The sequence below is a fragment of the Scomber japonicus genome, chromosome 12, assembly GCF_027409825.1.
Source record: "Scomber japonicus isolate fScoJap1 chromosome 12, fScoJap1.pri, whole genome shotgun sequence".
Classification (NCBI taxonomy): Eukaryota; Metazoa; Chordata; class Actinopteri; order Scombriformes; family Scombridae; genus Scomber; species Scomber japonicus.
This window is the reverse complement of record NC_070589.1, coordinates 10,345,657-10,368,201: the sequence shown is the minus strand read 5'-3', so window position 1 is coordinate 10,368,201 and position 22,545 is coordinate 10,345,657. Positions and strand designations below refer to the sequence as shown.

Sequence of the window (22,545 nt, the reverse complement as noted above, 5' to 3'; positions counted from 1 at the left end):
GTTCCATTTGATGGGGTCGACGATGACGACCTGGACAAGCGCATCGTTGAAGGTAAGAATCTTTACTTCAGTTCATCTCTTTCATCCCATTTTTTTTTTACCAAAAGTTAGACTGAATACTCCTAAAAATGTCAAATGGTGTAACTACAAAAGAATGATAAATATATGGACACAAAAAAACATCATTGACCCTTCTATATTTAAGTCATGCTAGCAGATCTAAATGAATCTTTCTTTATGTTAAAAGATCATTCAAAATGTCCATTATCCTACTTTGTGATTTTCATGAAAATCTAGCAACATGTGGTTGAATTTCTTGTTTGTTTTACTTTGAACTTGTTTAAAGATGTTTGGATTACTGATATGTGCTTTTTTTTCTCAGACGACGTCATCTGGCCAGAGGGGAAAGCACCCCAAGACACTGATGCCCAGGACCTGGTTAGCCTTCTTCTTCAGAAGAATGCGAAAAGACGTCTGGGGACAGGTTAGTGTCACATTCACTAATGATGAAGATGTGGATAGAGACAGGATGGGAGCTGATGGGAGACTTGTTGTTTCTTCACATTCTCAATTTTTTGTGTGGATTTACAACATCTGTTTGTCTCACTTGTTCCCCAGGAGGAGCTGGAGAGGTGAAGGCTCACCCTTTCTTCAGAGGTCTCAGCTGGATGTTCCTTTTGGACGAAGAGCCTCCATTCATCCCCCAGCTGAGGACTGAGGAGGACACCAGCCATTTTAATTGTAAGTGCCAACACACACACACACACACACACACACACACACACACACACACACACACACACACACACACACACACACACACACACACACACACACACACACACACATTCGTTTTTTCTCCTTTTCTTTAACATAATGCATGATGGTTGTTGCTGTGGTTTCTACAGCCAGCATAGCCCAGCTGTGCCAGGAGGACCAGGAGAACCAGGAGGGTGATGTGGAACCAACGGTGAAGCTGCCGTACCTCTGCTCGGTGGCCCACCGCTTCGCTGAGGTACACTTTTTAAATCCAGCTGCTGTTTGACACTGTAAATCCATTTCTCACTATCAAAGACATACAAGGAAATGATCGTTTTGATGCTTTTCTTTTGAAACTGCAGGTTTACGGCAGCCCTGAACATCTGTCTGCTCCAGTCGCCTTCAGTGACATTGTAGTGACAAGACTGGTGGAGGAGTACGAGTACGAGGAGTACGAGGAGGAAGAGGAGCAGGACTACTATTATGAAGGTAAGTTTAATAATTATTCAGAGGTTCACGAAGCAGATGACGACTCTTGGGAGCAGGAGTCCTGTGAGGAGAAGGAAGAGGTCCTTCAGGAGGAGCAACAGAAAAGACATCGAGCTACACCAAGGAGGAGGAGGATAAAGAAAAGAAGGCGGTGTACATGGAAGAGGAGGCCTTGCCTGAGGAAGAGGAGGAGAGGACCAAACGGAGGAGGACAGAGAAAAATACTGGACACTGTTTTGTCACCATCCCTTCATCTTTTCCAAGAAGATATTGACACTGGTCTCCTTAACAAAAACATTGAGGAACAGAGGCCTGCTGCTAATAACACGTGTGGGGAGGTGTTTAGGAGGTGCATGAGGACTTTGACAAGCATCATGTGCTGTCCTGTGAGGAGGAGGAGGAATGTGTAGAGGAGGTTGGAGACAAGCAGGAAGAGGAAGAGTCTGTAGAGGAGGAAGAGTGTGTCGAGAAGGTCAGAGACAAGCAGCAACAACAACTTGCTCAAAGAGGCCGAGACAATGAGGAGGTGGAGAAGGAGGAGAAGTTGCAGTCTTTGTGTTTATTTTTCTGTTGTTATGGAAACATATTGCTGCCACGCCAGAAAAAGAAAAACAGATCAACATTAATTAGATAAATTGTATATTGTTATAATAATAATAATAATAATAATAATAATAATAATAATAATGATAATGATAAGGATAATAATAATGATAAACTTTGGATGTTTACTGATACTGATTTTTCTTTTTCTGGCAGCAATATACTTCCATAGCTTCCTTTTGTCTTTTCATTATCTTGTTTTTCTTTTTCTTTCCTTTCCTTGCAACTTTAAAAAATAAAATAAAAAAATAAAAAAACACTGGTTGTAGATCAGCTTTTTGAACTGAACACAACAGTAAGAGTCATTTAGGGCGATAGCAGTGAAATAAAGCACACAACAAAAGAATATCGGTGATGTAAAGGTGTTGGGGGGGGGGGTAGGCTTAGGGTTGGGGGGGGGCAGCTATTTAATAACATAACTTTCATATAACAGTTGAATGAGATTTGAAGAGTTTGTGAATGTGTCCTCATCACTGTGTAGAGACCTCCATGATCATCTACAACATGTTTACAATAAAACTACAGACAAAAAACATTATTACGACTGACAACTCACACACACTTTGATTGAAATGATAAGTTCAACAGAAAAATGTGTCAGTTGAATGCTAATATGTACAGAACAGTAGTATTTTCAGGAAATGTGTGTGATAATATCTAAACATGTGATTCATAGTGAAAAGAAGAACATTTTCATCAGATCACAAAGTAACATAACGTGTCAATCATTCATCACAGTTTATCATATTTTATCTCATAATTAAAAAAAAATCAGTAGGCCTATCACAGCACTGTGTTTCCACAGAGCATGAAAACCTATATTAAATAATAATAATAATAATAATAATAATAATAATAATAATAAAACGTTATTCATAAAGCATTCATATGAATGGATGAAGAACTGTCCTAAATTCAAGTATTATCAACAACCATATTAATTAGTACTTAAATACTAAATGATTGATGTGTCTGATAAGTTGTTGGTTCAATTCCTTGTTAGTATAGTGGACAGTATCTCCGCTTGTCATGTGGAAGACCGGGGTTCAATTCCCCGATGGGGAGGTTTAGCTTTTCTACCAGCTGTTCATTATTTAGCAATATATCAACAACATGATGCATGATCCTCTCTGTCAAATGCAGACAGGATATAAACCTGTATCATTCACACACACAAATAAAGTCCTGGCAAATATAAGTACATTTACTTTAATTAAAATACATATATATAGATATATTATGAATTTCTACGCTGCTTTCTACAGTTTTAACTAGTGTTGTACATTGTAAACAGAAATATATTGAGATTTAAATCAATAAAAATAGAAACTGTATTTAAAATTCTTTATTAACGGAGTTTATTAGGCATGGTGAAGTGTTATCAAATTAGTTTTAAAGAAAGTTTATCAGCTGTGAGGTTTTATTTGTTCTACAATGAAAACACAAAGAAATCAAAGAACTGTTTCTGCCCAGTTTCAAACCACGGACCTTTCGTGTGTGAGGTGATCGTGATAACCACTACACTACAGAAACTGTTATAGACCCCAAAGAAACTGTATATGAAAATTTAAAGGACTTTATTAAGTTGTTCAGATGAGAAGAGTGCCATGCCATCTTTTCTCACATAGACTACCAGTGCAGTGGAGCTGTGTGCAAGCAGGTGATATTATCATCAGTCAGCTTAATATTTGCATGAAACAATTCACTGGTGTTGTCATTTCTTGTTTTGTACTGTTTTCCTCAACTAGTATAATCACTGTCACACACAGCTGTATATGAATGACTATTAGCTCTTTTTTTCCACCTGGTTGCAAACCAAGGACCTTTCGCGTGTTAAGCAAACATGATAACCACTACATTACATACATACATACACACAACATAGTTTAGATCATGTATGCATGTAGTCAAAAAAAAGGAAAAGAAAAAAGGACAGATACCCAGACGTTAATTCTAGAGTTTTATTAAACTGTGAGACAAAATCATTCACATCAAATGTTGTCATCCTGCAATCATTGTTGTTGACAACTCAGTCACCTCAGCTTTAGTTGATAAGGGCTTATAGTTCATTTAAAGAAAAAATCCTTCATCTATTTATATTTGCACTATTTACCTACGGGTTTATATCTTCACTGTATTACTCTGTTGGACAGGACGAACATGCCAAAAAATAGAAATGTAATGTCTAGCTATAGGCTGCAACACAAGGATTCATGCGTGAAAATTGATCAGGATAGCCTACAGGCTACTGCAGGTGTGTTTTCATAACTAATATGCTCAATGGATGAAATTACTTTGGCAGTGGAACTCACCATAACTGCAAAATAAAACGGCTGCCGCGGCACCTACTGCAGCTATGATTAGGCTTTAACACAGAGGTCTGTAGGATCTATTCTATGTAACCCGTTACACATTGCGCATGCACAATCATTTACTTTGGTAGCGCTGACTGTGGGCAGTTTGTTTTCTGTTGGACCAGTGTGGGATGGATAGGGTCATATTTTATTGATTCAATTATTGATTTATTGTTCAGTTTATGGGAGGGTCTGAGACTGAAACAACGCCAAGGAAGCCACGGGCGCAGCTGTCGGATTCAAGCGCTTTCAAGAACTTTGTCTCGTTTTTCAACAATTGGGACACGAGGGGGGGCACCCCCCCTTGTGCACACCACTGGCCCCACCTCTGTTTGCCCATTTAGGCTTCAAGTGAGTCCTGACTGGTTTTCAGGTGCAGCCCAACTGGGTGAGTTACACACGTGGGGCCCATGTTTCTGAAACAATATGGGGCCCATACAATCCGTCCTGTTTATGCCCATGCCCGCTCAGCCCACTTACATCTCTTATGGGGCTCATACAGTCAGCCCACATGGCAAAATTTGCCCAGTTTAAGCTCATGCCCACTCAGTACCCATGTAGCTCACATTTAACCCATGGGTGGCCCACATGGAAAATGCTTGGATATTGTTACGGATAAAAAATGCACTTATAGGGACAATTCTTCCTTTTTTATATTCTCTTGATGTAGGAAATGTGTTGTTGTATTTAAATGAAACTTTTTAAATTCATTTCTAAGGTTGCCTTCATTTTTAATTTTCCTCCCTCATTATAATAACACAGGGACATCCAACCCCATAGTGTGTGATTACCGACCCCACGATGGGGACGGTTTGGGGAAGTAGTTGACGATCGATATCTTTGAATAGTATCAGCTAAAAAAGAGTAAGACTGTTCTATTCCTACCTGACATTTTAAGCTTTCATTACCCATTAAAAGGGAATCTACTCAGGATAAGGTTCACGAGGAATAACCCTTCTCCTCTACACAAGCAATAAAAACAATAGAATTAAAAAAAAATTTAAGTAAGAAAATGTAACATTATGTACAAAAGTAATATTGATGTTCTCAGTGTTCTTAATAATAATAACTTTATTTAAATAGCAGCTTTTTTTATACATAAAATACAGGTCAAAGTGCTTTACATTTGAAGCAATCAAACAAGAGCAAACAGTAGGGGAGAACGGGGTTGGTTGTCACATTCATCAGATCTCAGTCCCTAGACGGCACTGTTAAAAAGTCTTGGTAACTTTAAAATAACTAAAGGTTTGAATGTATTAATCTCAACTGTTTTAACCATTGATACCCCAAGTTCTTTTGTTCTTTTTTTTTTACATTTCTATATTACTGTTACAAATAATTGTCATGAACTATTTATCTTTTTTCAAACTTTATTTTTCTCTATTTTTGAGAGGGACCTAACTGCAGACAAAAGTCACATTGTTTAATACATTGATTTAAAACATTACATGACACATTTAAAAGAATTGGCAACTTTCCACAGTTACTGAATTAACTTCACATGGGCCTGTTTTTTTTGTTTGGTTTTTAAATCCTCCAAAAACTCTTTTACATACTGTATAGTCTTTCAAATAGTCAAGTCTCTCTCTCTCTCTGTTGTAACAATGCTTCTTGGCAATAAACCTTATAGTGTTGGAAAGCCTGTTTATTTCTCTTTTAAATGGAGCCACATTTGTAAGGAACATGCATTTGTGGGATGAGGGATGTCAGAACTGCTGGCAGGCCATTTCATCCTCTCCACTCCCAAATTCTGGAGGTAGTCACTGATAAACCCCGCTCTCTGGGGGTGAGCGTTGTCATCTCAGGATAGAGTTTGGTGACAGACTGTGGAGATATGGAATTGCCACTAGTTGCAGAATCTCATCTCTATGTCTCTCTGCATTGAGATTGCCTCCAATGATGCCCCACACCATCACACTGCCTCCACCAAAGAAGGCAGGGAAGATTTGCCCAAATTTTCATGGGCGCAAGCCAGATACTTAACTCTGGTGCTCATCCCACAAATGCATGTTCCTTACAAATGTGGCTCCATTTAAAAGAGAAATAAACAGGCTTTCCAACGTTATAAGATTTATTGCCTAGAAGCATTGTTACAACAAAGAAATAATCTAGCAAACACAAATTCCTTACTTTTTGTGCTATGTTTATACACACACACACACACACACACACACACACACACACATATGTATCACACATACTGTATTACAAACACAAAAGACAGTATTGGGTTCACCACATTAGGCTTTATTTGGACTTAATGTTTACAGATTTGGGTGTTTCGTGTGTATTTATGAATATATGTGTGTGCTGATTACATTGTATGTGGTTGTTTGTATGTGTGTGCGTGTGTGTGATCTTGTGCGGTTGATTGCGGAGCATTTATGTGTGAGATGTATATTTCTTTTTGTCCCCCGAACAAACTACTGTAATTACAGCATAATATATGATGTAAAAAAAAGTTTTCAAAACCACTGAGATTGGTTTGTCTTTTTTTCTATTTTAGCACCTTTAATGTTAATACTGACTTGGTGAAGAAAGAAGAAACCTTTTTCATCAAACTGAAAATCAATACAAAATAAAAACAAAATAAAACCTACAATTTTTTTCGTACACATTCAATAATCCTACACCTCTTCTGGGATACTTAAGAGTGTCTTTGGTTGGAAGCGCTGACCATAGAGTTAGAATAAACAGAACAAAGTTACACCAAATAACTTGTCAGTTGATATTGTATACCTGTGTATGTCTGCTGGTCGTACATGGATAGTTTTGGCTTTTGTAAATGTATCTTTACCCATAACAACAGGAAATGCAGCTGTCTTAGTGCCTTATATCCAGTAGCGATAATGACTGTAGAGGTTTGGTTGGTACCTCTTTGTATTTTTACGTGTACAATGAAGTAGCTGGCCCTTCTTTCATTCTATGGATTCTAAATCTATGGTGTAGGGCGTTAAAGTTCCTCACTAACATATCCAGCGGACAAAGCGCTCAAAGAAAGCAGCATTGTTCAGCATGTTGTAGTTATCTCCTCTAAAGACAGCTGACATGTCCCCTAGCGACACCTTCCGCAGCACCTCTTCATTTGTGTCAGTTCCCAAGGCGATCACAGTGGGAACGCCTTCCGCTCGCCTCATGGCAGACACGCCCTCATCCAGCTGGTCGATGGATGTGATGCCATCAGTGATGAACACAAAGGACAGCTCAGCTTTGCGACGAGCCAAGCGATTTGAATCTCTCTGCAACAAACACACATGTGATGTTAAAGGAATAGGTCCACATTTTGGGTGCAACAGATGAGAAGATTGACACCACACTCATATCTGTGTATTAAACTGGTGCCAGAAGGTGATTAGTTTAGCTTAGCATAAAGACTGTATGCAGGGGATAACAGCTAGCCAAGCTCTGTCCAAAAGTAAAAACATACTGCTCACCAGCACTTTTAAAGCAAACTAATTAACACATTATATCTTGTTTGTTTAATCTGTATGAAAAGTGAGGTTGCCTGGCAATTAGCAGAGAATCCAAGATGATGTAGCCTATAGCCATTGCTTCATCTTACACACAGTGCCTTTAAAAACTTGCCAACAGTACAGATTGTCCAAACAAATGTAAATCTACCACATACATATGTGTGTGTGTATGTGTATGTTTGTACCTGGTTTGAACCTGCTTCGAAAACCAGATTGTTGACAGCATGGATGATAGCACTGCCCAGAGCAGAAGAGGAGTCCATGTAAGTGACTCCTGCCAGTGAATCAGAGATCACTGTCAGATTGTGTGAGAGCTTGAATTCCACCCTCTGTTCTTGTGGGCTGCCATACTGGAGCAAAGCGAGGCGGGCATTCCTGTCATCATCCGGGCCGCTGGCCAGTGTGAGGCGGCGAGCCACGTTCTCTATGAACTCTTTAGCGCGACGGTGGTTCTCCAGGCCCATCCTCTCAGAACCATCCAATAGGAAGACCAGATCCACTGGCCGCTGAACACAGCTGGCCACAGCAGGCTCTAAAACACACATATTAAGTCTTAGATCAGATATGATATTCAGTGAACTACAGCTTGAACACAGATGCTCAGAGGTCAAAGCCAGCACAACATATACTTTAACATGCTGTGCATGTGCTTCCATACATGCCAGTTGCATACCAGCTGTCCGATTTCATCTAAACCTTTGCAGATCAGTCAGAAAGCACTGTTTTAGTTTGCGCTAGCATTTTATTTAGTTCTCGGGATGACAACATCAAAACATGAATATATTTCAATTTCATACAAAAAACAGTTCACATCAGCAAGTTGCAGTCACAGAGCTAACATAATACCATTTATTTGATTAAAGCTGCTCTGTAGTGGTTTTCCTCTACTCATCCTACTTTACAAGCCAAGCCACATGCAAAAATCATGCACCAATCAAGGCCATAACCGGCACTATAAAGTTCCCTTTTCTTAAATTACATGTCTATAACATAATTGTTCCTTCATTCTCAGTGTCAATTCAATTAACCAAACATCCACATACACCAGCCTCTAACTCATATACAGAATAATGTGATATATATAGAAAACCAGATTTTTTCCACATGTAATGGCCTTTTCATCAACATGAGTCATTCACAGAGCACAGAAAAAAAAGTAAAGGCCGTAACCATGGATATGTGCAAAATAGCAAATAATAAAAATAATAAAAAAGTCATCAGAGTGATTCAGCAAGCCTGTGATTCACAGTGGAAATGAGGTTGCATCAAAGAGCCACTGTACACAGGAGCAGCATAAATGGCTCTACAGATGAGTCTGCATTCAACAAATGGATGACGTCGCTTTCCATGTAATTGGAAAACGTTCCACCATTAAGGTGGAAGAAATGATATGTATCATATTACGAAAAGGCAGACAGATTTTTTTGAGACACAGCGCCGTTTATGTTATTTCAGAAATGAGTAGAGAGAGCATTGTGAATCCTCGTTTTGACTTTTGGTCCATCACATACAGTAACAATACAAAAAGTTAATGACAGGACCAGCTTCTTATCATGCAATTCTTTTGCATCAGGCCAGGTATATTGCACCCTCAGAGTAAAAAATGCCCACAATATTGATAACATCTATTCTATGTCCAGCAATAAGCTCATTAGATATTGGCATCCATAAAGACTCTAATGGCGAGGTAGCATGGTTAGCATATTAGCATTAGCAAAGTCCTAGGGCTTTCTCAGGGTCCCCAATAATTTCTCCATAGACATATTTGAAGGAGTCGATGAACAGATGGGTCCACTGCTGCCTGTCCGCTCCCTGGGCGAGTTTGGCTCTCTGTGCTGTGTACGCCATGGCTGCCACACCAACCCCATACTGCTGCTCACTCAGGCCATTCAGCAGGTTGGCCACACCCTCCAAAGAATTAGGGACCACTGAGGGGTTGCCTTCCTCAGCCAGTGGCTTCCAGGAGTGATGGGCTTGCCCTGAAGTGATGCCCCCTCCTGTAACAAGTGGGCGGAATAACATTGTGGGCGGGGTCCCACAAACACGACGCATCAACACAGCCAATTAAGATGCCGAAGGTGCACCAGGTTGTGCTAAATGGCATGTTTGGTCTCATGTGTAAGCTTTACAGGCACATGAGTTAATCACACCATAGTGTAGGAGGTGTAACTATACAACTGTGTTAACAACAGACATGACTTCACCTCGAGACACAACACATATAATCCTTGACATAGATTGAAGGCGTCAGTATGCTTCAAACAAACTAGTTTGTACTATGTTTCCCGTATGGACTGGGAACAATGTTGTACACTTTTGGACAGTCTCTGCTCCTGGTGTTGCAAGCGGTTGTGCACATGAAAAGTGAAATGTAATTGGTTTTAAAGCCTAGAGAGAGAAGTCCAAATCCTACTTTCCCATAATTGTACACCTGGCCAGTTGCTACGTTAAGAGGGAGTGCTTTTTGGATTGTGGGTTTTACAAAAATTGTGGAATGGACCTGCCTGAGAAAGATGTGGCGAGAGGGGTTTTCAGACATTGTTTGATGATCTGACAAGCACTTTCTTTAAAGCATATTGACGCCTTAATAATGCTGGTTACTCAGGCCTAAAATGCTGAAACTTAAAAAAAACTTGGAAGAGAACAAAAAGGGAGAGTTAAACTTATATGATCCAAAAGGTTTTGAATGCTTACCTGTTTTACAGGGAAGGTCAGGGCATACAATAACGGGATCTGAAGCAAAGACAGAGAATGTCAGACATCAGGGGCAAAGACCAAAACAGGTTTTCATTTGCTGCTAATTGAACATACTGTATATAATGTGTGTTTCCAGAGTGTGAATCTACCTGGGCAGAGTACGGTCTCAATCTTGTCAATGAATTCCTCAGCCACGAGGTCTGCAAAGCGCTTCATGCCCTGCACCTTCTCTTTCTTCTGGCAGGCAATACTGGTTATAATCTCATCATCCTCAACCTGGTCGAACATGTCTCCAACGCCGATGGCATTCACATCAACACCGGGATGACTGCTCACACACATAAGTGCACACAAAACACAAATAAACAATAAGCTAATTTTGTACACAAACGCTCATTCTAAATATCTGAGCAGTCCCAGAGTCAGGCACCTGCAGAGGTATGTGAGCAGCTTGTCATCATCTCTGGGGTCAAAACGTCCATCAGTGATGACCACTACAGTGACATTGGCTTTGGCTCTGCGGCTGTCCCTAATCAGATTGTCATAGGCGAACTTCAGAGCGGATGGCGTAAATGTTCCTCCAGCGATCCACTCCAAGTTCTTCACTGCTTCCTGAATAATGGAGAAGACAGCATAGGAGTTATCTGTATGTGCTGCGGTATATGATGGTGTTTGTAGTTTATGTAATTTAAGTCACACAGTGGCTACTTTTAACACTTGGTGGTTGTGTAAAAAAAGATTGCAAACATGATTGTGGACATTCCTGAGGTAGAATTACCATCCACTGTGTACAATACACTGAATAAGTAAAACCTTTAACTCATAAATGCGGGCTTCAGCGAGACCCAGTATTTACCAAATGAAGTCATAATCAATTAATAATGACAATAAATATCCCTCCAGTAGCCTATTCTAACATAAATGTTTGTCCAGGAAGGGAGCCTCCAGTGCAACCTTGTGGCTGATGTATGTGTTTTTAATAGCTTTGTGCAACAATGGAGCTCTATGGCAAAGAGAAATAAGTTGTATCAGGCTTTGGCAATACTTTATGTCTATATGTATATTTGCATTTGATCTTTTCTTGGGATTTATGGACAGTAATATATTAGTATAGATTATCACAACAATTACAGTTAGGGGACATGTATGTAAATGTAACAGTGATGACCCCCATCAGCCTCATGTTTGCAGACAGACAGAACACTCATACAGTCTAACAGTGCATCAGCCCTCATTGATTAAGAAACATCTGGACACAAGAGACAAAAGGTTATTCTGTGCTACAGCCTAAAAAAACTTCAAAGCAGTTTGTACATGTGCATCTGTTGTGTGAGACCTTGAAAGCAGACAGTGAATCAATCTTGGGGTCGTCAAGCTTGATGGCCTGGAAGGTTCCATTGTGACTGTACTGAACAACTCCAACCCTTGTGCCTGGGAACCAAACATGCTTATATTAAAAACAATTACTGTATGTGACTTTATTTATTTTAAATCTGCATGTCCATGAACAAATGCTTGTATACCTGTCTCTGAGTTGGGGTCTTTGGCCATGGATCCCAGTCTGTTGATGGTGTTGATGACAAAGTTCTTCTCCAGTGTGAAGTTGGTTAGACCCACAGACTCTGAGCTGTCAATCACAAACACAATGTCCAGGGCTCCACACCGTTTCTCACAGTCTGCAGACAAAAGACCAGACTGTGAGGATCTGACATCCTATTGAAGTTGGTTTGGATCATCGATGGCAACACAACAGTAACTCACCACAGCAGCCACACGTTTCCCTGATGTAGTTCATGACGTCACATTCCTGTGGGAAAAAACAAACAACATATTAATATTACATCCTCTGTTTTTTTTTCAGTTGATGTAAAAAAAATGATTGGACAAATTGTTCTTACAGTGAGACCAGGATCTCCCTCTGGGCCAGGATCTCCCTATAGAGGACGAGACGACATAAAATCACATCCCACTTCCCGTTTATGTCCTACCAGCTTTGGTTAGCTAGTCCTACCTGGCTACAACTGAGTTTTTGAAGTCTGCTTCATCTGCACTATCTTAGTAACAAGGAAAGTTCCTGTATGGATGTTCTTCTATACTTACGTCACGCCCAATATCTCCTCTGGGTCCTCGAAGTCCAGGTTCACCCTGAGGCCCTGGTTCACCCTGGTGTAAGAAGAGTAATTATTAGCTTGTAACCTCATTATACAAACACTTTATTTGATTCAGTGACAGTGTGCATCGAACTACAAAGAGTTACTCACTGGCCCTCCTGAAGGTCCTTTAGTTCCAGGATCACCCTTTTGACCACACTCCCCTCTGCTGCCGCGAGGTCCGCGATTGCCCTTTTCTCCTCTTTCACCCTACACAACAGTGGAGAAAGATTTTGTCAGCTAAGTGCCAGCTAGCTAATGTAAGTAAGGAGAATGAATGCCTGTGCACATTACCGATGGTCCTCTTGGTCCAGGGTAGCTGAAGCCAGGTCTTCCAGGGTCTCCCTGAATAGAGACAAAAGAAGCAGTCAAGATAAAGATTTGAAGCACCACACTAGCTAGAGACGTATGAACAGATGAAGACAAATGCTAACAACTAGATACTCACCTTTGGTCCAGCCAGTCCAGGCTCTCCTCTTGGTCCAGCATCACCTGGGTCACCTCTGGTACCCTACAATACAAACAGTTTTATTGAACTATTTTTACAATGAGCTAATTAATGTTTGGGGCAATTTTTGAAATGTGACTTTTGACCTACATTTTTCCCAGGCTCTCCTGCTGTCCCTGCTGGTCCTCTGGGGCCTGGCAGACCATTGTCTCCCTTTTCAGAGTAGAGTAAAGACAGGCATGGTGGATCAAAGTGGATTAAAGGGTATACAGTGTCTTTTCATAGGAACTTATTTATTATTACAGCTCTCCTCACCTTTGTTCCTTTGTTTCCTGATTCACCTGGAAGTCCTCTTGTACCCTCTGGCCCCATTTCGCCCTAAAACATACAGTGTAATCCAGTAATGAGACCCATAGTGATGGAATAATATGTTAAAATCAAACATTCTTGGTATGGGCCTATGAAAAGAGTTCATAATACAGAAATTCTTGGTTGAGTACATGAAGTCAGACCTTTTCTCCCTTTCCTCCATCCGACCCTTGACTACCCTTGGGCCCGTAGTCTCCTCTTCTCCCCTAAAACATAAGAATCATTAGAAAACCCTAAAAACAGAGAAAGACAGAAGATTGAGTTATGGGTGAATCCAATGTTCTTACTGGCTCTCCTTTTGTTCCTGCTTTTCCTGAAGTCCCCTAAAAAACACAACATACAGGTAAAGCGCTTGATGCATGTGAATGAGTGAGTTTATGTCTGCCTGTGATGATGAGTCTTACTGGGGTTCCTTTCTCTCCAGGGATGCCAGGTGCTCCAGGACTTCCCCTCTCTCCCTGTGGAAGAAGCACCAGAGGTTAGCCTTTTACTTACTACACCTACAACTGTGCCCCAGCAAAGAGCAGCTATCCCTGAGTATTTGTTATTTGGATCAGCACAATGAAAAATGTGGAATATTCCTTATTATATTACCTTTACTCCAGAATCTCCAGATGGGCCAGGAGGACCAGCTCTTCCAGGGCGGCCGGGATCTCCCTACAGGCAAACAGAGAGTTTAACCACAGATTGGATGGATGATGGATTGTGAAAGCAGAGACTGACTGTTTACCTTGTCGCCATCATTTCCAGGGAGACCACGTTCACCAACGTCGCCAGGGTGACCATCGGGACCCTGGAAAGCATCATAAAGACATTGTAAAAAAAAAACATAACACACTTAAATAAGGATGCTCTTATAATGTTAATATGAGTTCAATGTCATACTCTGTCGCCTGGGTCTCCTTTGCAGCCAGGAGCGCCGATCCTTCCAATTTTACCCTATGAGGAAGAAGGCAAAGAAACAAAAATGTAATCACAACAGACGAGTGTCACAAGTAGAGCTTTCAGCTACCTGAAATGTTCTAAATAGAATCAGCTTTAATAAGGACTAGCTGGTGTTTGGTTCCCTCAATTAAAAAACTAAATTTGGTCCTCAAATATCTGTTTCATATGTTTCCTACCTTCTGTCCATCTGTCCCGTCGCGTCCTGCGATACCGGCTGCACCCTGATGACAAAAAGAAGAAGCAATTGGGTAAATGACCAATCACATTCAACAATGAGCAATGTTCGAGAGCTTGGGTTTGATAATGAATAAAGCAAGACTTACCTTTTTTCCTTGAGTTCCAAATTCTCCCTGTGAGTAGAAAGAAGATTAATAGTCAGTCCAAGTGTGATTAATCACTGTATCCATTAACAGATTCTCACCAGACTTCCATTCATAAATAATAGGTATTCAAAATTTTACCATCTTAACAGAATCAAGTCATTCATTGATGCGAAAAATGGATACCTCACCTTGTCGCCTCTAAGACCTGGTTCTCCCTACACAGGAGGGAAATGGAAATCATTTATTATAATATCGTTACAAACAAAATGAATATTTGTTGCACTGCAAAGAATGATGGGTAGGTGGAAGTTTGGCGCCTTACTTTGACACCAGGCTGACCGATGGGACCCTCAATACCGGGGTCTCCTTGGCGACCTCTTTCTCCTTTCAGGCCTGGATCGCCATTGTCTCCTTTAGCTCCCTGCAGTCAATGAGTTAAGTTAAAAGGAAAACATGTGTGAGGAGGAAAGTGACAATAGTGTACGAATTCAAAGTGTGTGTGTGTGTGTGTGTGTGTGTGAAGCTCACTTTTTGTCCTCTGTGGCCTTTTGGACCGGGAGGCCCTGCTGTCTCCATACATTTGAAAACGGAACACTGTGGTATAAGAAATTAAAAGAAAGTTAATTTCAATATTATGTATATATATATAAAAGAGAAGTGGGAGATACAGGCTAATGTTGTGTTATCATTGACAAATAGGAAGGGATTAACAAGCAACAGTGGACAACAAGTAGTACGGATGATTTTTCATAACACTAGAACAGAAACATATCATGACATAAGGTGTTGGAGATTATGTGGAGCAAATAAAGCAGATAACTTGCATGTCCTGTGGGATTGCTCCTTTGTTAGCCTTTACTGGCAGGAACTGTAGAAATGTTTGAAGAAAACACTGAGGATAGAATTTCTACTGAAATTTTTGGTATTACACTTGGGGAAAACGAATAGAGGACTTACAAGATTTGGAGACAAACATATGTTAAGGATAATGTTAATGTTAATGTTATGAAAAAAGCTATTACTAAAAAATTGGCAGATACCCAAGATTGAGGACTATGTTAATTTAATGCATATAATATGTCTGTATACACACACATATATATATATATATGATGGAGAGGTAAGCATTCTCTCTTAGATTGAAACTGAACAATGAAACTTATTTTGGAAAAAATTTGATTGGCTATATATTGTCAATCAGGTCAGACTTTATATAGAAGAGTGTGCAAATAGGATATCACCATGGTTCATCACTACAGATTTTGAAAGGGTCTTTTACTCACTGGTAACATATTTGGAGTCTCTACTCTGACAAGTGAAAATTTAATGTCGGGGTAAAGTACATTGTAGATGTAGGTATATGGATTTTAAAAAAGGAGAGAGAACTGAGAATATTATTAGAGAATATAGCCATTTTGTCTTTATTTAAATTAATTAATTAAATTTATGGGTATCTTTAATGTTCTTTGGATGTAGTTATTGGAGTTAATTGAATTAATTTTTTTAAAGGGAAAATGACAAAATGTTTGGTGTATATGTGAACACCTGTCAACAAAAAGAACATTTCAAAAAGAAAGAAAAGAAAAGAGAAGAAAAGTGAGTGATGACAGTGTATAAAACCTATGTCATCTGTCTTCCATCTTACCTCGGTATATGCCCTATGTTTCTGTGAAGACAAGAGAAACAAAGTGTAAGAAAAGGAGTCAATAACGTGTTTCTCCGTGTGTCTCTGTCTGTGTGTCTGTGCATTACCATGGCCTTGATGATACTGTCAATGGTTCTCTGCTGTATGACAGCTTTGCCCTGGCTCAGATCCACAGCCTGGAATTGCCTCCAGTAGAGTGAATCCGGTGTGTTGGCGATCTCCTTCATACCCGTGTCATCATAGCTGTTGGATGCTGCCACAGCAAAAATGCTGATGTTGTGGTCGCGTGCCTTTTCAGCTGACACTTTGATACCCCCACACGGGTTTCCAGTAACGTGGCCGTCTGTGATGACCACCGCAAATCGGAGGAGGGGGTCGACTCGGGGTGATGCGGTTGATGAGGGTGAGCGCAGCATTTCTTGGGTCATGTTGGTGAGGGCACAGTCAATGTAGGTGCCCTTACCCAGGTAACGGATATTGGTGACACCCTGGAAACAGTGACAAGTGTGACTTGTTGCTCAAGGCTAGATTACCAAATAAGCAGAACGGGTAACTGCTCAGACAATTAGTCATTCTCATGTCTGCCTGGCTCTGCAAAAAGTACCAAATCCCCCCTGCTAGCACCTTTAAACTCAACTTATTTCATATCTCATTTATTAAATGTATGCAAGGTGTAAAATGTCAATTTGACATTTTAGAGGGGAATACATGCTGCATTATAAGATAAGATAAGATAAGATACATTTATTGATCCCACAGTGGATCAATATTGTGGAAAATGAATTGCTACAGCAGCTTAAGAATAGTGATATAGAAAAAAAACAAATGTAGCTATACAACAATAAAATTAAAAACTAAATAAAATGACCCATAAAATGCAATTATAAAATTAAAATATATATACTGTATATGTATGGCTGCCATCAACAATCCCAGGAAGTTGCAGGTTCCATTGCTGTGCTGCACATAACCTCCATAATCTGCAATTTGTTGACATATTAATTACCTTTGGACAAAGCCAGGCTAGTTCTTTCCCTCTCTTTGTCTTTAAGCTAACTGCTCACTGTAGCTTCATATTTAACAGACAGCTATAAGAGTGGCATCTACTTTCTCTTGTTACTATACCAAAAAGCCAAAAATAGTATTTCCAAAAATGTTGAACTATGTACTGGACCACTGAGCTTTGCATAAAATGTTATTAACACTGACATGAGCAATATGTCAGTGTTAAAAGTCCCCTATATGGAATCAAACACGTTCTTTACATCTTTGACTGGTTTAAAAACCTTCAGTATTTCAGTTGATAGTATACTTGCATGGTACATATTTTTTATACATTTGTGAATACCTGACTTTGTAACTAAAACTTGTAAAACATATGATGGTAGCATTAAGGAGTTTTTGGGGGCCAACAGCTGATTCTTGCCCCAGGTCCCCGGAACATATTTATCTGACCTGGTTGTCATAAGTCAGGAATTATAGGGGAAACCAAAGGGAAATTTGCAGTTTTTTTCTCATAGAAAACTGTTGATGGGATAGGTCACTGACAGGAGTTCCCCATCATTCAAGATGTGGCACAGTTGATTTCTTAGCAATACAGTTAAAACAATGCCATCATGTGGTAAAAGTTATGTTAACATACACTTAACCCCTTAAAAGAAATCTATATTAAGCGTTCACTTGAAGGTTTATGTCACGTATATGCATTGTGTGTGTGTGTGTGTGTGTGTGTGTGTGTGTGTGCGTGTGCGTGTGTGTGTGTGTGAGACTTACAGTGGTGAACTCGTTTATTGATGCGAATCTGCTGAACACCTGCTGTGTCTGGGAAAAGTGCAGTCCACCGATCTTCCAGACCAGACGCACACCTCTGAAATCCTCATCTTTTAAAGCCTGTGCAAACCGCACTGTGAAGTCCTACAACAACAACAACACACAACACATTAAACAACGTGATTGCTACGCTCAGAAAAGATGATGCGACAGAATAGTGCTATTTAGTGTTGAGGTTTCGAGAATAAAGTTGCTGATTAACAGGGAACCTTGATGCTTTCCACCAGCGCTCCAGGAGGCGGCTCCTGCAGGGCTATAGTCTCAGATGTGTCTATGGTGAAGTACACATCTATGTTACAGTCATCTCTCCCTGCAGGAAACACAAAGATCCACATGTAAATCTTCCATGAAAGACTGCAACACATTCATGTCAGCAAGATGAAATCTTCCATGTTGTATGTCACCGTCACTGAAGCTGTGGTAAGATTTAAATCATGACGTTTCATGACATTCACGGTTACTCACGGCTGCACTCTGTTGTCTGGCCATGAGTCAGGGCTCCAAAAAGAAGACACAGTGTGATGATCTCTAACCCCAGCATCTTCCTCTTCTCCTGTCTGACACAAAGAGACACAAAAAACCTGAGCCAACACCCTGTCACTTTGTTTGCTTCTATCTCTCTTAAAACCATTTAAGTGACGATGGTAAACTCATAGAGAATGTAAAAGATAAAAAAGGAAAGACACAGAGTCAAGGAAATAGAAAGACATTTTAAATAACCAGCACTGTAATAGCTTGTCTAATGTAGCCTAATGTAAAGATGGTCCTTATCCTTCCACATACCAGAAGGTTTTTTTTCATGAAGTGTTGACTTGCCAACATGATTCCCAAAGTAATTCAACTCATTTCTCAATCTAGATTCTGCACCTGGTATCAGTTTAATATGAAGAACAGTCAACTGAGTGTTGCCAGGGGAACAAAATGTCGGCTGCAGGGTTATGTAATGGGTTTGAATGCATCACATGGGTCGAACATGGCTCTCCTTTTTTGGGTTCAGTGATGAGAACGAGAGCAGCAGGAGCTAGAAGTGACTCATAGGCTAACATTTGCACCATCGCGGGCGAGTAATGTAGAAATATTGTGGCAAATAGTGAAGCCTCATGTAGCCAAACTAACTAAGTACAACCAGATTCACTAAGCTTTGGAACTAATGATCTTATCTAAACACAGCACCTCATCCTTTCTAAACATGTAGAAGGTGAAGACATAAAATTGAGCAGTCTTGTTGTGTTTGGGCAGCAGAGAACATGCATCTGATTGATTATACACTAGAAAGCATCACTGTCATGATTTCACAAGGCCACTGTTGGCTGCCCGCCATTGGCTTTCCCTTCCCTCACAAAAGGCTGTCATTGGCAGAATTTACCCTTGCATTGACCCCGTTATAACTGTTAAACACAAATTTATATAGGATTATGTATAACTTTTGACTTTTGGCTACAGGACCCACATTAATAGCATATCATTTTAGCTGTAGGGACATATTCCAAAACAAAATGTTAATTAACCAAATGACCACAAACAAAAATACACAGTTTCCCACTTTGCCTGCCATTGATAATTCAGCTCTAGTGGCTATCAGTGAAGGGAGGGCCTTTAGAGGGCAGCTAACTGCCCTCACATGCAGCTGCTTTAGTGACTATCTATCGCTCTACATCAGATTCAGAGATTTCAACTCAGTCCTGCACTTCAACATGTGCCAACCAATTACCTTTTCAGTATACTGAATAGTAAGAATCTTCTGAGAAAAGATTATTTCTATCATTAAACACCTCCTCACCAGTGGAGTAATTTGTCTTAGTTCTGATTTAGAACATTTCAATTTGTTTTACTCAAATTGGAAGCTTGGAAGCTGGAAATGGTAAAATGATATTACTCACGAAAACAACGCGATTATTCTTCTCATATTTTGTCTTCATAAAAATCTCAATTTAAATGTTCCCACCAACCAACTGACCATCAGCCACTGGCTTTGCCGTGGCTCCCTCTAGCGGACAGACAGCTGAGTATCTCCTGCAGATGCTCCCACTCCTCTCCTACTGCCCGGGCCAAGAGAGCGAGTGGGAGTCTCCATAGCTTTTCATCACTGTGCAGGTAAATGTCAAGTAAAGAAATATGCAGAGATAACAACACTACTGATAACATACCATCCTTGAGATTTTTTTTCTTGGCACGTATTTTGTGTATTTCAAAGGAGGCGCGTATCCAAAGTTTGGTTGTGCAAGGCAAGTTTGGTTTTGACTGACGAAGCACCATAATTCATGTTCACCAGAGTGTAAAATATTAAGACACAGAGCAAGGCAGACAGATACACAGAGAAGAACAGGGAAAAGGGAGACGGAGATTGGCACATTGTTGTGCGTAAAAGCTGCTTACCCGCACTCTTTCCAACTTCAGAACTTCGTGAGCAGTTGATTCTCTGTTGATTATTTCCTCATCTCAGCAAGAGGGAAAGCCGAGAAAGAAAAAAGGGGACAAGGGAGGAGAAAAGGTGAAATACAGCCCTGGAAGCGCGTTTACTTTCCGCAGAAGAGCCGTCCGTTCGCTCTCCTTGCGCGATCCAGCCCCAGCGACAAACTCTGATCCCTCCTCCTGCACGCGCACGGCGCAGTCCAGTGCCCACTGGTGACCACTTGGAGGCGCCGTGGTTCCGCACGATCCCGTGTCTGCGCGCGCGCGCACCCGTGGCCTATCGTATCCTACAGTATTAACTGCCATGCATCAGTAAAAGAGGATGCAGTTGGAGTTTTGAACAGATTTTCCCTTCAAAGACGCATTAAACTCCACAAACAGATTGTAATGTCCGTTTAGCATCAGGAGATATGAAAACTTCATGGATGTGGCCCTCAGCAGAACATATGGTCCAAAACTGGGGACACATGGAGCTTTCATGTCCCTGAGTTAGAGCATTTGGGAGGTTTTCACAGCTAATCTCATACATGTGGTGAGTTAGAATGAAATAAAACAGGGTAAGAAACTCCCCCCCCCCATTACACACATATGCACAAACACCCCCCTCTTATGTATGGTGGTCTGGTTGCAATTACACTAGGTATAAACATTCAGAATAAACACTTTGACAGAATGTGTCCATGAGCCCACTCACGGTGTTTATATGCATGAGCTGAGTGTGTGCGTGTGTGTGTTACTGACTTGTTTGCACATTTGTATATGGTCAAGTGTTTGTGGACACAGTGGGAGGTCTTCTCTTTTAGAAGGTTTCTTGGGTCAGTAAACATCCACTGTGCATTAAAATTATATTTCATTTCATCTCGTTGGTTGCAGCAAGCAACTGCATCAACGCTGGCTGCACCATTTCAGTTTGCAAGAATTTTCTGATGTGTCCTGCAGAGCTGCCAGTAACATGGCCACTAATGTGTTATCCAGCCTAGAACACCTGAGACCAAGTCAGGAACAGACTTTTCCATGTCCTTACCATATAGGTAATCAGTTGGGAGATGAAGAGGTCATGGATGGTGGGTAAGTCTGATCTTTTTCATAATATTAATGGAAGGCCACATCTTTTTAAGAATTTAAGAATATTGTGTCAAAGGAGCTTTCACATTGAGTTTTCCCAACTTGGGAACCAGAATCGAACCCCTTTTCACCTTGTCAATCGCTACATATGGGGCAGATTAATTGTACAAGTGAGTCTTATACAATTTCTTTAACCCTCACACTTTTTAAAAGCTTTATCTGAGGGCGCAGTGGGGGTTTGATCAGTCTAGAGGTAGTAGGAGGTGAGACAACAGTCAGCATTTTGTCAAGGCAACCGAAGAGAGGAGAGGACGAGAGAGAAAAGAAGAGGAGGAGGAAAAGGCCAGCTGCTGACCAGAGTTATTACTGTGTGAAGCTCTTCTCTCTATCTTGGCCAGGGAAGGCTTTTTCCTTAAAAAGAGAAGAAGAGGGAAGTGGAGCAATGTGTGTGTGAGTGCACAAGATGGAGAGATGTGGAGGTGCAGGAGATGGTGGCGGGTGGGGTGGGGGTTCTGGTCTCTCTTAAAACTGTGACTCATGGAATAGGAATGACCTCCCTCCCAAATAAGAATAAACCAGCCTCTGCCTCACTCTCTCTGATTCGTTCTTTCTGTCTTTCTCTCTCTTTTTTTGTCTCTCTCTCTCACTCTCTTACACACACACACACACACACACACACACACACACACAAGTCTTTCTTTTCCTCCTTTTTTCTTTCACATGGACAAAAAGAGTGCTTGAGTCTGGGGGGATTTCTGCATAATCAGTTCCAGAATCATAAACAGCTCAACTTTGCCAACATCGCTGCAACTTTTTTCTCACTGTTCTGTAGCAAACACATGAAGAACAACTCAATTCACTTCATAGGCAAACTTACACCAACAAGGCTACAGAGGAAAAACTTAAAATCAGATCAAGTACATGCACACAAATGCAAACGCAGATCCACAAGAGGTCAAACAACATGTCATCTGCAACATGCA

The 22,545-nt window shown here is 40.6% G+C and overlaps 1 protein-coding gene across 1 annotated transcript; it reads right to left on the bottom strand.

The window, feature by feature from the left end:
• Positions 1 to 6,431: 6,431 nt before the first annotated feature.
• On the bottom strand, positions 6,432 to 20,627 carry col6a2 (collagen, type VI, alpha 2). The gene is made up of 32 exons (XM_053329845.1): positions 20,462 to 20,627; positions 18,551 to 18,642; positions 18,295 to 18,395; positions 18,029 to 18,169; positions 16,363 to 16,743; positions 16,256 to 16,276; positions 15,139 to 15,204; positions 14,933 to 15,031; positions 14,799 to 14,825; positions 14,611 to 14,637; positions 14,464 to 14,508; positions 14,228 to 14,281; positions 14,073 to 14,135; positions 13,937 to 13,999; positions 13,747 to 13,800; positions 13,630 to 13,665; positions 13,486 to 13,548; positions 13,289 to 13,351; positions 13,124 to 13,186; positions 12,974 to 13,036; positions 12,820 to 12,870; positions 12,637 to 12,735; positions 12,476 to 12,538; positions 12,274 to 12,309; positions 12,137 to 12,182; positions 11,899 to 12,051; positions 11,712 to 11,806; positions 10,806 to 10,987; positions 10,525 to 10,703; positions 10,373 to 10,411; positions 7,864 to 8,210; positions 6,432 to 7,444 (listed from the first exon to the last, which is right to left on the bottom strand). Exons 2-32 carry the CDS (start codon positions 18,624 to 18,626, stop codon positions 7,172 to 7,174), a joined length of 3,069 nt encoding a protein of 1,022 aa, XP_053185820.1. The 5' UTR covers positions 18,627 to 18,642; positions 20,462 to 20,627; the 3' UTR covers positions 6,432 to 7,171.
• Between the last annotated feature and the right edge of the window lie 1,918 nt (positions 20,628 to 22,545).

Coding starts and splice junctions, on each gene's coding strand:
- col6a2 (XM_053329845.1), bottom strand. CDS start 18,626: ATGCTGGGGTTAGAGATCATCACACTGTGTCTTCTTTTTGGAGCCCTG. Junction 15,032..15,138: donor AAGGCCACAGAGGACAAAAA/GTGAGCTTCACA, acceptor CATTGACTGCAG/GGAGCTAAAGGAGACAATGG. Junction 14,136..14,227: donor AAGGAGACCCAGGCGACAGA/GTATGACATTGA, acceptor GATGCTTTCCAG/GGTCCCGATGGTCACCCTGG.